This window comes from Neoarius graeffei, chromosome 6, assembly GCF_027579695.1.
Source record: "Neoarius graeffei isolate fNeoGra1 chromosome 6, fNeoGra1.pri, whole genome shotgun sequence".
NCBI classification, from domain to species: domain Eukaryota; kingdom Metazoa; phylum Chordata; class Actinopteri; order Siluriformes; family Ariidae; genus Neoarius; species Neoarius graeffei.
In genome coordinates, this window is record NC_083574.1 from 65,811,596 (window position 1) to 65,825,167 (window position 13,572).

At 39.4% G+C, this 13,572-nt stretch overlaps 1 protein-coding gene across 3 annotated transcripts in view; it reads left to right on the forward strand.

Annotated features, from left to right (window-relative positions):
- The window catches only part of bicra (BRD4 interacting chromatin remodeling complex associated protein), a 72,291-nt gene that overhangs the window by 50,187 nt on the left and 8,532 nt on the right, over nucleotides 1-13,572 (forward strand). For all 3 annotated transcript variants that reach the window (XM_060923991.1, XM_060923993.1, XM_060923992.1), the window contains one exon: nucleotides 12,780-13,403. In XM_060923991.1, coding sequence (XP_060779974.1) covers nucleotides 12,780-13,403 — 624 coding nt within the window. The remainder of the gene's footprint in view (nucleotides 1-12,779; nucleotides 13,404-13,572) is intronic.

Consider the following 13,572-nt stretch of genomic DNA (forward strand, 5'->3'; position numbering starts at 1 on the left):
GCAAAAATAGGGAAAAAAAGGAGCAATCTCACCTCTTCAGATGTTGGTTTAAATTCTACAATACATTCCTCAAAAAGGGCGTAGAAGAGCAAATTAATCCATCAACGTGTAGCATTCAATTTATTCCGGACCATTAAAGACGCCGCCTTCCGCGTAGAATCATACGTCATCCTCGCCGCCATATTGGATAGGTCAAAGCGGAGAATAAAGATTAGCTGCGTTTAACTGTACCAACAGGTTTGCCGGCCAAATGAGATCACATGGGATTACCTTTCACAGGTGAGACTGGAAAAATACTTTTCATTGTATTTGGTCATTATAATGTAATTTTACGAACAGATTTTCCTGACTTTGTGGCTAATATGAAGTCTCGCGCATAATAGTTTATGCCCATGCGTCCTTACTTCTTCTATTGTTCTGGTGTCTCCGAAGGGACCGTCTTACAGCGCCCCTAGAGGTGCGGCATGTGTATGGCATCGTTTTCAGCAAGCGTTGCGTTGCCATATGGACCTGATATTTTACTGATCGTTGCCCATTTGGACATGATATATTTTTAAATAACATCTCGTTGCCGTTGTCGTGTGGATGTAGCCTAATACATGCTGTAGTTACGTTTCCATGGTTACAGCATCAGTATCCCTCATTAATGGGCCTTGCTTGAAGTGCCTTACAAGCACTTTTAAATATGTGTGTGTGTGTGTGTGTGTGTGTACACACACAGTTGTTGTCAAAAGTTTACATACAGTGACGTGAATGTCATGGCAATATTTGGGCTTTCAGTAATTTCTTTGAACTGTTCTTTTTCTGTGGCAGAATGTACAGCATATATCTTGAATTTAAAAAACAAACAACTAGAATTTGGTGCAAAAGTTTTAATTTTCTTTGGGTTTTCTGAAATCAATACAGGGTCAAAAATTTACATACACTCATTATTAATTCAGAGGTGCTGAAACTTCCAAAAATGTCTCTTGCCAAGATCTCTTAACTTCCTGTTAGTGATCATGACTGACTACCGCTGGTAGCGTCTCTGCGCCTTCATGAAAAGGGTTTCTTTACAGCACTCAATGGATTGACTAACAGACAGTAAAATGGGAAAGTCCAAGGAGCTCAGTGCAGATCTGAGAAAGAGGATTGCAAATGTACACAACTCCGGACTGTCTCTTGGAGCCATTTCTAAACAACTGCAAATTCCAAGATCAGTTCAAACAATTGTATCCAAGTTATTGTGAGGTGTAGTCACTTTGCCAAGCCATTTTGCTTCAAGAAAACCCAAACTGTGTCACCTCAGGTGAAAGGAAATTGGTTTGGATGGTCAGGAACAACCCGGGAACCACCATGGCACAGCCCTGTCATGAACTGGAAGCTGATGGATCACTGTCCACAGTTCAGATCACCATGGACTAAGAGACTGCTATCTAAGAAATAACCCCTTGCTCCAAAATTGACACCTTCAAGCTTAACTAAAGTTTGAAGCTGACCACATGGACGAAGAAAAAGCCTTCTGGAGGATACGATGCCTTGAAAAAGTATTCATACCCCTTGAACTTTTTCACATTTTTCCACCTTACAACCACAAACTTAAGTTTTTTATCGAGATTTTATGTGATAGACCAACACAGAGTAGCACATAATTGTGAAGTGAAACGAAAATGATAAATGGTCTTCAAAATTTTAAACAAATAAAAATCTGAAAAATGTGGTGTGCATTAGTATTCGGCCCCCTGTACTCTGACACCTCTAAATACAATCCAGTGCAATCAATTGCCTTCAGAAGTCATCTAATTAGTTAATAGAGTCCTACTGTGTGTAATTTACTCCCAGCATAAATATACTTGTTCTGTGAAGGCCTCAGTGGTTTGTTAGAGAACACTGAAGAACAAACAGCATCATGAAGACCAAAGAACTCACCAGACAGGTCAGGGATAAAGTTCTGGAGAAGTTTAAAGCAGGGTTAGGTTACAAAAAAAATCCCAAGCTCTGAACATCTCAAGAAGCACTGTTCAATCCATCATTCAAAAATGGAAAAAGTATGGCAGAACTGCAAACCTACCAAGACATGGCCGTCCACCTAAGCTGACAGAGCGAGCAAGGAGAACACTGGTCAGAGAAGCAGCCAAGAGGCCCATGATCACTCTGGAGGAGCTGCAGAAATCCACAGCTCAGGTGGGAGAATCTGTGCACAGGACAACTATGTCATACACTCCACAAATCTGGCCTTTTTGGAAGAGTGGCAAGAAGAAAGCCATTGTTGAAAGACAGGCATAAGTCCCGTTTGCAGTTTGCCAGAAGCCATGTAGGGGACACAGCAAACATGTGGAAAAAGGTGCTTTGGTCAGATGAGACCAAAGTTGAACTTTTTGGCCTAAATGCAAAGCGCTATGTGTGGGAGAAAACTAACACTGCTCATCACCCTGCACACACCATCCCCACTGTGAAACATGGTGGTGGCAGCATCATGCTATGGGGATGCTTTTCTTCAGCAGGGACAGGGAAGCTGGTCAGAGTTGATGGGAAGATGGATGGAGCTAAATACAGGGCAATCCTGGAAGAAAACTTGTTGGAGACTGCAAAAGACTTGAGACTGGGAAGGAGATTCACCTTCCAGCAAGACAATGACCCTAAACATACAGCCAGAGCTACAATGGAATGGTTTAGATCAAAGAATATTCATGTGTTATAATGGCCCAGTCAAAGTCCAGACCTAAATCCCATTGAGCATCTGTGGCAAGACTTGAAAATTGCTGTTCACAGACGCTCTCCATCCAATCTGGCTGAGCTTGAGCTATTTTGCAAAGAAGAATGGGCAAAAATTTCAGTGTCTAGATGTGCAAAGCTGGTAGACACACCACAAAAGACTTGCAGCTGTAATTGCAGCAAAAGGTGGCTCTACAAAGTATTGATGCAGGGGGGCTGAATACTAATGCACACCACATTTTTTCAGATTTTTGTTTAAAATTTTGAAGACCATTTATCATTTTCATTTCACTTCACAATTATGTGCTACTCTGTGTTGGTCTATCACATAAAATCTCAATAAAAAACTTTTAAGTTCGTGGTTGTAAGGTGGAAAAATGTGAAAAAGTTAAAGGGGTATGAATACTTTTTCAAGGCACTGTAGCTGTATGGTCAGATGAGACAAAGGTTGAGTTTTTTGGGCATAATGACCACCATGTAGAGAGGAACACTGCCAGCTGGTGGTGCTGGTAGGATCATCATGCTCTGGGGCTGTTTTGCTGCCAGTGGAACTGGTTCATTGCACAAAGTGGATGGAATAATGAAGAAGGAGGATTACCTCAGTATTCTTCAGCATAACCTCAAACCATTGGAAACTTGAACATGATTGGGAGTCACAACAGGACAGTGAAGCCAAACACACATCAGAACTGGTTGTGGAGGATAAAGCAGGCTAACATTAAGCTTAAAAGAAGTCCTGACTTCAACCCTATTGAAAATATATGGACTGTGCTTATAAGTCGAGTCCATGCCAAGAAAAAAAAATTTAATTGAACTTTACCAATTCTACCATGAAGAGTCATGAAATATCCAACCAGAATTCTGCCAGAAGCTTGTTCATGGTAAACAAGAATGTTTGTTTGTTCAAGGTGAAGCTTGTGAATAGACATTTTACCCAAATATTAGGTGTGTAGTATGTATATTTTTGACCCTGTGTTGATTTCAAAAAACCCAAAGAAAATTAAAACTTTTGCACCAAATTCTAGGGGTTTTTTTTTGTGTTTTTTAAATTAAATATATATATGCTGTATATTCTGCCACAGAAAAAGAACAGTTCAAAGAAATTACTGAAAGCCCAAATATTGCCATGACCTTCATATCCAAGATGGCATTCACGTCACCGTATGTTAAATTCTGACGACAACGGTATGTATGTGAATGAAGGAATGAATGAATGAACCCTTTATTGTCACTAGACAAGTGCCAGCGAAATTGACCATCAACCCGTCCGTACATATACACATACATACAAGGGGGAGTAGACAGGACAGGAATACAGGGATGAAAAGAAAAAATACAGAGTAACCGGAGGGGAGGAGAAAAAAGCAACCTCCACACTATGCTCCTATGGGGAGTACAGTGTGGGAACATTTAAAAAAAAAACACCTCAGCACATAAGCACAAAATAACACAGTACACTTTACAACATGAAAACTCGGGACTTGAGGGGGGAGGGTGGGGGCGATCATGGGGGGGGGTAAGGGGGGAGGGGTAGAGGTAACCCAGCGCAAGCAAGCAGTCCGTTCCTGCAGCCATGACGGCACTGGTCACGCACTCGCTTGTCACACTGGGGGTGTATGTATGTATGTATGTATATATACAGTCGTGGTCAGAAGTTTACATACAGTGACATGAATGTTATCTTGGATATGAATGTCATGGCAATATTGGGCTTTCAGTAATTTCTCTGAACTATTTGTTTTCTGTGGCGAAATGATTGTACAACATATTTCCTTAATAGAAAAAAGCATTAGTTTGGTGCAGAAGTTTTAATTTATTTTGGGTTTTCTGAAATCAACACACACAATTATACATACAGGGTCAAAAATTTACATACACTCACTTAGATCATTAACTCGGAGGTGCTGAGACTTCCAAAATGTCCCATATCTTGCCAAGGCCTCTTAACTTCCTGTTAGTGATTTATGATTGACTACAGCTGGTAGCTTCTCTGTGCCTTCATAAAAAGGATTTGCTTACAGAACTCATTGGATTGACCAACACACAATAAAATAGGAAAGTCCAAGGAGTTCAGTGCAGATCTGAGAAAGAGGATCACAGATGTACACAATTCAGGAATGTCTCTTGGAGCCATTTCTAAACAACTGTAGATCCTAAGATCAGTTCAAACAATTGTATGTAAGTTACTGGGAGGTATAGTCACTTTGCCAAGCCACTTTGCTTCAAGAAAACCCAAACTGTCACCCTCAGCTGAAAAGAAATTGGTTAGATGGTCAGGAACAACCCAGGAACCACCATGGCACAGCCCTGCCATGAACTGGAAGCTGATGGATCACTTTCTACAGTTCAGATCACCATGGACTAAGAGGCTGCTATCCAAAGAAATAACCCCCTGCTCCAAAATTGACACCTTCAAGCTTCACTAAAGTTTGAAGCTGATCACATGGACAAAGAAAAAAAGCCTTCTGGAGGATAGCTGTATGGTCACATGAGACAAAGATTGAGTTGTTTGGCCACAATGACCACGAGGTACAGAGGAACACTCTACCAGCTGGTGGTGGTGGTGGTAGCAGCATCATGCTCTGGGGCTGTTTTACTGCCAGTGGAACTGGTTCATTGCACAAAGTGGATGGAATAATGAAGAAGGAGGACGACCTCAGAATTCTTCAGCATAACCTCAAACCATTTGAAACTTAAGCATGATTGGGAGTCACAACAAGACAATGAACCCAAACACGCATCAGTTGTTGTGGAGGATAAAGCAGGCTACATTAAGCTTAAAACAAACCCTGACTTCAACCCTATTGAAAACATATGGACTGTGCTTATAAGTCCGGTCCATGCCAAGAAAAGAAGAATTTAATTGAACTCTACCAGTTCTACCATGAAGAGTTGTGAAATATCGAACCAGAATTCTGCCAGAAGCTTGTTCATGGTAAACAAAATATGTTTGGTCAAGGTGAAGCTTGCAAAGAGACATTTTACCCAAATATTAGGTGTGCTGTATGTAAATTTTTGACCCTGTGTTGATTTCAGAAAACCCAAAGAAAATTGTGCACCAAATTCTAGTTGTGTGGGCTTTTTTTTTTTAATTAAAGATGTATGCTGTACAATCATTCTGCCACAGAAAAATAACAGTTCAGAGAAATCATTGAAAGCCCAAATATTGCCATGACATTCATGTCACTTATAGATGAAAGTCTTCCGGATTTATCCGGAAATCCAGATATTTGACAAAACTCTTGAAAATCTCTGGTTTTCCGAATGGAGAAATTTATTTTTCAGATTTTTCGCATTCCTAGACGCGGCGTAATACTTCGCATCGTCCTTGCATGGGCGCGGTCCTTAAATAGCCCAAACATAGTTCATTGATTAAAGACAGGTGTTCTTTGTTAACGGCGCGCATGCCAGAGCTCATTAGGCGCGCAGGACTGACACCGTTCTGCGCAAGCGCAACACAATCGCACTAGAAAGCATGTTCAAGCTGCCAGTATAGCTGCAGTCTTTTTAGTTGCAAATTACAAGTATTTTCTCTTGTGTTAATAATTCGCCATGTCAAAACAAGCAAAACTTTCCTCCTTCTTTCGGCGTGAAGAGAGGTAAGCAATTTATTATATATTTTTTTCCATCAAAGTTGCATTTTGTGGCTTCGAAGCTAAGTTTTAGTGCCATTTCTAGAGCCCAACATCAAGAAAACATGGAAGAAACAGCAATAATGGAAGAGCCGGTTTCTAAGCTACTTAAAACTAGCAATGGTAATTTATTTTTTGTTACATAATGTACTCAGGCTGCCAGTCAGTGTGTGACTGACACACACACACACACACACACACACAATCCTAGCTACGCTCCTGATTTACATGAGAAATTTGGTATTCATTGGTGTGTTTAAATTTACAGACAATACAAGCTAATGTAAACAATTGGCTTCAACTCTCATAAATATGAATTGGAAATTTTTAGTTCACTTTAGCTGATGCAAACGCACAACTCTACTAAAAGATTGATAAACGAGGCTCAATGTCCCCAACATTGAAACCTGAAAGCTTTAGAAACTCTTAACAGACCTTTACTTTTTAACAGTACTGTTTTGGGATTTTGCTGAGTTTACCTTCAACTGTCTGATATTTTTCAAAGTAATGAACTGTGTAGCCAGGAAAATCACCGCATTTTCTAAATGCACTCCTGAAAATTACTCATTAACTCGGGGAATTAAACTTGATATTTTTGACATGTTAATCATTAATGTACATGAAAGAAAAATGCTTAAAAGTTATAACTTGTTTTAGTGAAAATAAGTACTAAAATGCACTAGAATGCAGGGTTTTGCGTGCGTGTTTGTTATTAAAAATTTTTCGGGGGACGTTGCCTCCCCCCCCCCCCCCCCCCCCCAATCTTAGTTTGACTTTCAAAAGTTCAGGATTGTTTTCTTTGCTCCACTTTCATCTCTAGTCACTGGATGTAAACTTCCAGGGATGAGAATGAAAAATATTTTAAAAGTCTGAAAAAACCGGGGCGGGGCCCATGGGGCTAATGATTTTTGGCTATTTTTTTTTTTTTTACCCCAAAACCATTAATTTTATCAGCAAAAAGTTGCAATTTATTTGGAAATAAATTCCCCTTCTTGGTGGACTCCCAGGTGAAAATGATTAATATGGTACAAGAGACTTGTTTTTAATCAATTCACATTTGATGATTTCAAAAAATCAATGCACCTTTTAATATAAACGAGCTCCACAGTATTATATTTCTGCATTTTAGCTCTTCATGTCTTTGAATACTCTAATCCTTTAAAATGAAGTGCAAACCAGAAAAAAGTTCTATCATATAATTCTCTGAAGCTTTCTTCTGAAGTTATCATGGTAGCAGGAGGTCTTGCATATTAAGCAGGCAACATTCAACATCACTCATCACTTCCCTTTCAACTGTTGTGTGTACTAACTAGGTTTTATCTGGACAGGATGTTGTGGAATGTAATACAGATACCATATGGTCAATCTGAAGATCGAGATGGTGATTTTGAATTAAAGAACAGGCATGTACAATGGGCATTACATATTGGAATTTTTTTTTAAATCAAAAACTAAGTTCATCTCGGCCTAAAAAATTTGGGCAGACGCTCCCGCGCGGCACATCCCAGCAATTCCCCCCCTATGAAATGAGCAATAAGTAGGAGAGTTATACATGCTATCATACTTAAAATTTCATCAGAAATATAGATATGATACTATGATTCTCCCCAACATGCTACATTAGATAAGCTAACCCCATTTATAAAAGATACACACTTATATATGACATGTAATTGATATATATTTTTGGGGGCGCGCGCTCTCTCTCTGCCATGCCGATCCTGTAGGCTGCACTGACTCAATACAACTGAAAACTCCGGTCCTCGAGAAAAGAGATAAAAGCCCGCCCACACTGAAAGCTGATTGGCTTATTTTGCTGAGTAACCCAATCAAGATGCTCTTTGTCTGGCATGCGCTACATGAACAGGCACACAGGCAGTGTTGCCAGATTGGGTGGTTTTAAGTGCATTTTGGTGGGTTTTGAACATATTTTGGGCTGGAAAACGTCAGCAATATCTGGCAACACTGCACACAGTCTCCCTCGCGCACCCCCTCACGCGCGCACATTCTAAGATGCGTGATGCAGACCTTAATGTTGCGCGTGCACGCTCTTGCTCGCTTCTGTCAATATGCAGGAGACTCCCGGAACACTTGGGATGTCTGCGTTATAAGGTGACCACAGATCGTTAATCATACCCCCCCCCAAAAAAAAATAATTCTCAACGGATTTACATCGATCTCAAAAACAATCATTTTGGTCTGAAAAAGTCGGAAATCCGCCAATCGGCGGAAAATTCTCATCCCTGAAACTTCTGACCACAAGTTGTGTGTGTGTGTGTGAGAGGAAAAAAAAATGGCCCAATCTATAATTGTGGGTACATTTTCAGGTGTTGGCTCTTAGTCATCATCAACTCTGTTATCGTTAAACTGGGCAATGAATTGGCGACAACAGAGTTGACATTTCCCACCATTTTGTCTTAACTCCATATGCTAACCTCATACTAACTACCACATGGCAAGTATAAAAACAGAATTTTATGAATTTTAAGCATATTGTTTTAAAAAATCACAATATCAGATTTGATTAATAATTAATCTACTATTGGTGTATCCTCAATTTTCTTCAAATTAATGAGAGAAGAAACACAACATACCTCACTGCCTTTCTGAAGTTTCCTGCCAGAGGAAATGACCTCTCTCAGTGCAGGTGTCATGCGTATTATTAAGTCTTTGTGGATTTTTGCAGTTTTATAACAGAGTTGACATTAACTTTAGGACAGGTAATTTGTATTTATTTATTTATTTATTTTATTACTGAAATTTCACATAAGACAGAAAATAGATTTTCTATGCAACTGATTTTATAACAGTTAATAGAATAAGCCCCAAAAAGCAGATTGTTAGACTGAGTCACTTCATGTTTTTGTTTTTGTTTTTTTCCAAGTTGAATGTATGAATCAGTAGTTGAAGACAGCCAATAATGTGTGTGTGTGTGTGGGGGGGGGGGGAGTAATTTAGTTAATGTTTTATGGATAAATTTGATCTAAAATATACATCAAGCATTGCTATTGGTAAAAGTTTGCCATAATTTGCATTATAGTTCAAAACTGATTCAATAAATATTTCTTTTGTGGAAAATAACGAAAGGTTTATCTCAGAGACACGAAATGTACCCTGAATTCTAGAATGACCTATGTATAAAAACATTGAAACTAGACTGGCCAATGAATTCTACAGGAGCATCAATTGTTATGTGACAATCTCATAGTCACTTTTAACAAGTTTGCATGTTATTGCTAATAATCATATTAGCTATGGCAGAAGTTGGTGACATTTTTACTTCCAAAACCTGACTGTTCAGCTCTATTGGAACACCTTGTAATCCAGTGAAACTGCTCCCTCTGAGTGCGTGCGCGCGCACACCAATACACACTTTTTGATGGACCTCACATTCTGCCATGTCTTTCCTCTTAGTATTGCGTCCTCATTTCAGTTGCTATGCCAGTCTGATTCTGGTCTGCATTATTATTTAGTTAATTTGTTGCTTTTCCTTCCTTCTCTGCTAATTTCCATGGTCCACTATTCATTAGATTTTTGTGCTACAGTGGTGCTTGAAAGTTTATTGCAGCCAGTCCTGCACACTGGCTTGGAGGAATTTTAGCCCATTAGAATTTTCTGTATTTCTGTATAAATATGACTTAAAACATCAGATTTTCATACAAGTCCTAAAAGTAGATAAAGAGCACCCAGTTTAAACAAATGAGACAAAATATTATACTTGGTCATTTATTTATTGAGGAAAATGATCCCAATATTACATATCTGTGAGTGGCAAAAGTATGTGAACCTTTGCTTTCAGTATCTGGTGTGACCCTCTTGTGCAGCAATAACTGCAACTAAACGTTTCCGGTAACTGTTGATCAGTCCTGCACACCAGCTTGGAGGAATTTTAGCCCATTCCTCCATACAGAACAGTTTCAACTTTGGGATGTTGGTGGGTTTCCTCACATGAAGTGCTTGCTTCAGGTCCTTCCACAATATTTCGATTGGATTAAGGTCAGGACTTTGACTTGGCCATTCCAAAACATTAAACTTTATTCTTCTTTAACCATTCTTTGGTAGAACGACTTGTGTGCTTAGGGTCGTTGTCTTGCTGCATGACCCACCTTCTCTTGAGATTCAGTTCATGGACAGATGTCCTGACATTTTCCTTTAGAATTCGCTGGTATAATTCAGAATTCATTGTTCCATCAATGATGGCAAGCTGTCCTGGCCCCCAGATGCAGTAAATGAGGCCCAAACCATGATACTACCACCACCATGTTTCACAGATGGGATAAGGTTCTTATGCTGGAATGCAGTGTTTTCCTTTCTCCAAACATAACGCTTCTCATTTAAACCAAAAACTTCTGTTTTGGTCTCATCCATCCACAAAACATTTTTCCAATAGCCTTCTGGCTTGTCCACATGATCTTTTTAGCAAATTGCAGACGAGCAGCAATGTTCTTTTTGGAGAGCAGTGGCTTTCTCCTTGCAACCCTGCCATGCACACCATTGTTGTTCAGTGTTCTCCTGATGGTGGACTCGTGAACATTAACAATTAGCCAATGTGAGGGAGGCTTTCAGTTGCTTAGAAGTTACCCTGGGGTCCTTTGTGACCTCGCCGACTATTACAAGCCTTGCTCTTGGAGTGATCTTTGTTCGAGCGCTCCTGGAGAGGATAACAGTGGTCTTGAATTTCCTCCATTTGTACACAATCTGTCTGACTGTGGATTGGTGGAGTGCAAATTCTTCAGAGATGGTTTTGTAACCTTTTCCAGCCTGATGAGCATCAACAATGCTTTTTCTGAGGTCCTCAGAAATCTCCTTTGTTCATGCCATCATACACTTCCACAAATGTGTTGTGAAGATCAGACTTTGATCGATCCCTGTTCTTTAAATAAAACAGGGTGCCCACTCACACCTGATTGTCATCCCATTGATTGAAAACACCTGACTCTAATTTCACCTTCAAATTAACTGCTAATCCTAGAGGTTCACATACTTTTGCCACTCACAGATATGTAATATTGGATCATTTTCCTCAATAAATAAATGACCAAGTATAATTTTTGACTCATTTGTTTAACTGGGTTCTCTTTATCTACTTTTAGGACTTATGTGAAAATCTGATGTTGTTTTAGGTAATTTATGCAGAAATATATAGAAAATTCTAAAGGGTTCACAAACTTTCAAGCACCACTGTATGTGAGGTAATGACAGCATGATATGTTTGTATTGTTCTCTGGTAATTTGGTGTTTTATTTGTCCAAATGTCCTTGTGTCTATCATTTTAAGGATGTAATGGTGTAGTATTTTTTTAATTCAAAGAAAAATAATAAAAAATGTCCTTGGAGCATTTCTGCAAATTTAGCCTCATAAGTGTCCCAAATAGCTAGCCAACTATTAAACTGTGAGCAGGGATGCTTCACAACATGGCTAGAGTCAATTGCCATTTTTTGTGATTTAATATGATTTTGGGAAAATGTCTTTTAAATAAGGGTGGTGCAGCAGGTAGCATTGTTGCCTGACAATTCCTTGTTCGAGTTACTTTCTATGTGGAGTTTTTCATGTTCTTCCTGTGCCCAGGAGGGTTACCTCAGGGTGGAATTAATGCCCCTTTTCACCTACCAAAAACATGGTGGTGTGACTGTTTGTTTTTCACAGTAACTGACCTCTGATTTCAGGGTGTATGCATCCAGTGGTAGGCTTCAGATCTACTACATCCCTCTGACCAGTATAAAATGACTACTGAAGATGAATGTCTTTGGAGAAGTATTGCACAAAGCAAATATTTTAATAGTTGATTATTCATGTTAATTAATCAACATAATTGAGAAATCAACTTAAATGTGGCTTGGAAAAGAGAGAGGCTGTAACAATTTTTTTAAATAATGCATTTTATGTTTATATGAAATTAATGTAGTCATATAATATAAAAAAAGGAATTTAATAAGAATTTTTAAATTAAATCACAAGATACTTGAAAATCTGTTGATTTTAATTTGTTCTTTCTCTCTACCACTTCATCAAAACTGTATTCACATAACCATTTCCTTATTACTTATCGTAACAAGCCAAAATGAAACAACTTAACTAATCTCATTTAAACCATGACATTGCTGCACATTTTTTTAATACTCCTTTGATTCTATACACACACTTTTTTGTGTTACTTTGAAATATATTTCCCTTACCAAGTGAAGTATTGTAAACTGAACATGGTTTGTCTAAAATGTCTGTTGCACACTTTGTATGATCTGTAAAAAGGATGTTTTGTTTTTCATTGTAATTGTAAAAACAATAACACATTTTTCATGTCTCTTTGGCTGTCCTACTATGCTGTTTGTATATTGCTACTATGATTTTGAATATGAATTTCAGTTTTTGTCAATTTAGATACAATTTTGAGTTTCTTTTAAGTACAAAATAATTCATTAATATCTGCTTGCCCTCTCATTTCCTAACCTCCAGGTTTCATCAGCAGCTCATCAGCAGCAAGCTTTGAAGATCCAAAGCGCCTCACCTTCTCAGTCTGTGGCCACTCACAGTGTGACACCGACTCTATCAGACAGCCCGCAGCCATCCCAGGCTTCTCCCCTTATTCAGATCCAGTCCCCTCACCCTCCACTGTCTCGACCTCCCTCTCAGCCCCAAGCACAGCCATCATCTCAGTCTCAGGCACCTTCTCGGGCTTGCACACCTTCCTCTATCCCTCCACTCTTTATAATACACAATTCAATAGGAGGTTCCCCACAACCATCTCAGCCAGTTGTCCAAACTCCGCAGCAGCAGCTACAGCCTAAGCCGATTCAAGTGCAGATTCCACAAGTTCTTCCTCAGTCTGTGGTCGTTCAGCAGGAACAGCTACCCACCTCCTCCTGCTCCCCAAAGCCTCCCCCGGCTCCTTCGTCACAATTGCATTTTGTGACACCTGCAGTGTGTGCCACAGGTGGGGCAGTGTTGAAACAGCAGATGCCAGGCCTGACTGCTGAACAGCAGCACCATTTACAGCTGATTAATGCACAACTGCAGACAATGTCGTCCATTACCCAGCCTTCACCACAACAGAAGCAGCTACTAGAAAAGCTAAACCAGGCAAGCTTTTGTGAAACCTTAATGCAGACTACTGAAATGTCACTAACAGCATCTTGAAGTTTATGTATGATGACTACAGTTGTAAGGGGGAAACAGGTTTCTCAAGGGTGCTTGAAGGAATCTTTTTGTTTCTCGAAATGTAATACAGTACAGAGACCTTGCTCTAACC